The following is a 3,556-nucleotide window of genomic DNA, read 5'->3' on the forward strand; positions in this document are numbered from 1 at the left end:
TGTCTCTGAACAAGAGTTAGAGAGATATGTGCCTCTTAATGTCCCAAAGCCACAGATGGGATTTGGTTTTCAGCAACCTGGAGTGACTTTCCCAGCATCTTCATCTCATGTTCAGGCTTATGTGGATCCTCGCCATGAAACCTTGAATCATGCTGATTATGTGCAACTCCTTTCTCAGATGGGATTCCCCGCAAACATTTACAGTGCAATTGGGCCTGTGTTCACCCAACAGCAGTTGCCAGCTGGAGCTTCTCCTCAGCAGTTTATTCCTGCATTAAATATGACAATGAATCCTTCATTTGTGAGTATGAAATCTAATACAGTTCCATCAATTATTCAGCCAGAACAAGTTCGTTTGGAGCATTATCCTGCAGAAAGCATGCTGCCGCAGAGGGTTGTCCAGGTTCCTACAGACCAAGGATATAGTGTGCGGTACGCTCAGGTGCCTGCAACAGTGCCACTAGGAGTGCATGGTTGGCATCAAGTCCCACGTCTTGAGCCCGTAGTCTTTTCAGAACCAGGGTTGCCCTCTCAACAAATTGTGGTTTCTAAGGAAATTCCAAAACTTGATGACTGTTACATGTGCCAAAAAGCATTACCACATGCTCATTCGGATTCAATAGCTCAGGACCAAAAGGGAAGTCCTGCAAGCACCTTTTCTGACTCGAGAACAATTTATCATAGTCTCCGGTTGGATGATAAAGGGCAGCTGATGATCAGGCCTTTATTATCTGGTACTCAAACAGAAAGTGTTTCTGAACAACTGGCAGCTGGAGCTCTACCAAGAATTATGGGTTATGTGGACCATGAAGCTGGAAAAGTCCAAGCAGATAGAATTGGGGTCTCCCAGAATCCTGAGGGACCTTCTGCAAATGATAAAACTATTCTTCAGAAGGCACAGAATCCTGAACATTTCGAGGTGTCAACTCCGCAGGGTTTCATGATGACAAGCAGTGCACAATCTTCACATGGTGTATTTGGGGCGAATACCCCTCAGACGTATCAAGATTCTGTCCAGCAGCTTGTTTCACCTCAATACCAGGTTATAGAGGGTTCCACAATGAACAGACCAGTTAACAATGATCTAGCTTCTGTTGGAGGCATGCTTTTACAGACTTCTGATTACGTTTCTCGTGAACCCTCGAAAGACTACTCTGGTAAAGTTGCTGGCACCATTCCTAGAGAAGATTCGACTTCCTTGGCCTTTAACCAGCTGAGACAAATAGATAAACGATTGGAAAATCTTCAGATGTGCCCTTCTGAAGTTCTAGCTAATAATGAGCCGGGCAAGCCAGTTTTTGATCCCAAAAAGGAAGACATATTGGAGAACGGATTACCACAAGTTGCTGGGAGGGAGGGTCCCAAAATGCATAATTTTCTTCCAGCAGAATCTTATGAATTGACCAAACCTCCTCTTTTAGGTAATCCCAATTCTTACCTTCGCTTAAAGCTTGGGGTTAATAATTTGGCTTCTGATGAAATTTCTGCTGGCAACTCTGGTGTGGAATCTGCTCATCCAACTGAAATAATTCCACCTACTAATAAATGGAAAGATGACACTCTATGGTCTCAACTAAGGATTCCTGCTGACTTAGAATCTGTTGTCCCAGAGGGAAAGAGACAATCATCTGTAGATCCATCCTATGGGGTTGCAGCTATGCCAGATAACTCAAACTCACTATTCAGCAACCTGGATCCTTGGATTTTACGTCATGATACTCATTTTCCTCCTATACCTAGCAAAATTCAAATAAGAAGGGAAGCTGGAGGGACTAGGGATGCTCCTCGTGACAGTCATCCTGTTAATGGTGAGTTACAAACAGGCAATTGCAAGGAGTTGAACATAGAGGTACCATTGGAGGATGGAGCATACCTGTCATCTGGAAATTTGAGTGGTGGTTTAAGATCTGAGGATGTTGTATCTGATAAAGGTAAGAACTGTTAGATTCTTCATTTTGATGCAGAAAATCACACTCTTTTAATTGTTTGGTTATTTGTTGATTTTGCTCTTATTATAAAGGGTCAGAAGAGGACCTCATTAAGCAAGAACTTCAAACTGTTGCCGAGGGAGTTGCCGCTTCTGTTCTTCATTCGTCCATGCCTTCTAATTCTGACCTATCAGATGCTAGGAGTGAGTTTCTACCTACAACTCTACAAAGTGGTGAAGATCAAAATACTAATACAGAAATGGAGCGTGGAGAGAAATATGAGGTTCGTAATTCATTCTTCTATCACACGCATAAGTTTATATGTGCAAGTATCTATTACATTTTTCAATTTTTCATTATTTTTGTTTGATACATGTTCTCAATTATTTGATATAGGATATCAAGTCTAAATTCCCAAAGAAGATAAATTTTGGATTTCCTGTAGACAGCATTGGCCAATTACAGGTTTGAGGTAGTTTGTCCTATATTTCTTCATTACCTTATAATTTTCCTCTCACTTCTTTTTTATTCTTGGTGGGTAGATAATTAAAAATAGTGACTTGGAAGAGCTACGTGAACTTGGTTCTGGTACCTTTGGCACTGTTTATCATGGTGAGTGGAGAGGCACCGATGTTGCAATCAAGCGAATAAATGATAGATGTTTTGCTGGGAAACCATCGGAACAAGAACGCATGGTCAGTGCCCCTACACATTGGACAGCTAATATTCTTAATCCTCAAATGTATTATGCTTTAATTATTCATTCATATGAATAACCAGAGAGATGATTTCTGGAATGAGGCAATCAAGCTTGCTGACTTGCATCATCCCAATGTGGTTGCTTTCTATGGTGTTGTGCTTGATGGTCCCAGTGGTTCAATTGCAACTGTTACTGAATACATGGTTAACGGCTCTTTGAGAAATGCTTTGCAGAAGAGCGAGAGGTAATGCCCTTTACGGGGTTGGCTTGAATGATTTTTTTGTTATATCTACAGATTAGCTTTGTTTATTTGGCATCCTCCAGCATGTCAGAAGTCTTCCATCCATGTCTAACATGATATTTATACTTATTCTTTCTTTCAAGGAATCTTGATAAGCGAAAGAGGCTTATGATCACCATGGACGTTGCTTTTGGAATGGAATACTTGCATGGAAAGAATATAGTGCATTTTGACTTGAAAAGTGATAATTTATTGGTTAATCTACGTGATCCACATCGACCAATATGCAAGGTCAGTTACCGCATATGGTTCTATCCAGTTTCACTAAGTCTAATGTATGTCATTGACACATAACCCATTGTTGTTTTGGCTCCTCTCTCCCCAACCTCAACTTCCCCCGGGGGGGGAGTTAAAAAATAAAAAAGCCACCCACCTACAAACCCCTCATGAAATGATATTGACTTAAAACTGTTCATGACAAGTTGATATAACTATAAATTCAGTGTATGTAGTTTATTACCTTGAACAATTTACATATACTCAAGCTGTGAAGTTAGTGTATTTGTTGTGGTTTGTCACAACTCACAAGATTATTTTATTATGGTTAAGTTCATTCCTAATGACAAAAAATTTAAATTGAATGCTAAATTAAAATGATACAGAAAAAAAAAAAAAAAAAAAAATTTA

At 40.0% G+C, this 3,556-nt stretch overlaps 1 protein-coding gene across 1 annotated transcript; it reads left to right on the plus strand.

Moving 5' to 3' along the window:
* The first annotated feature begins 6 nt into the window (after positions 1-6).
* LOC111404182 lies at positions 7-3,247 on the plus strand. Its single transcript, XM_023032950.1, has 6 exons — positions 7-1,931; positions 2,021-2,211; positions 2,325-2,393; positions 2,471-2,623; positions 2,709-2,872; positions 3,013-3,247. The coding sequence occupies exons 1-6, from the start codon at positions 56-58 to the stop codon at positions 3,221-3,223; spliced, it is 2,664 nt and encodes an 887-aa protein (XP_022888718.1). The 5' UTR covers positions 7-55; the 3' UTR covers positions 3,224-3,247.
* Positions 3,248-3,556: the final 309 nt, after the last annotated feature.

This window comes from Olea europaea, chromosome 11 (assembly GCF_002742605.1).
Source record: "Olea europaea var. sylvestris chromosome 11, O_europaea_v1, whole genome shotgun sequence".
Classification (NCBI taxonomy): domain Eukaryota; kingdom Viridiplantae; phylum Streptophyta; class Magnoliopsida; order Lamiales; family Oleaceae; genus Olea; species Olea europaea.

Excerpts from the sequence above, each read along its gene's own strand:
- LOC111404182 (XM_023032950.1), top strand. The coding sequence starts at position 56 with ATGGGATTTGGTTTTCAGCAACCTGGAGTGACTTTCCCAGCATCTTCA. Across the intron at positions 1,932-2,020 it reads GGATGTTGTATCTGATAAAG|GGTCAGAAGAGGACCTCATT; the intron begins GTAAGAACTGTT and ends CTTATTATAAAG. Across the intron at positions 2,212-2,324 it reads AGCGTGGAGAGAAATATGAG|GATATCAAGTCTAAATTCCC; the intron begins GTTCGTAATTCA and ends TATTTGATATAG.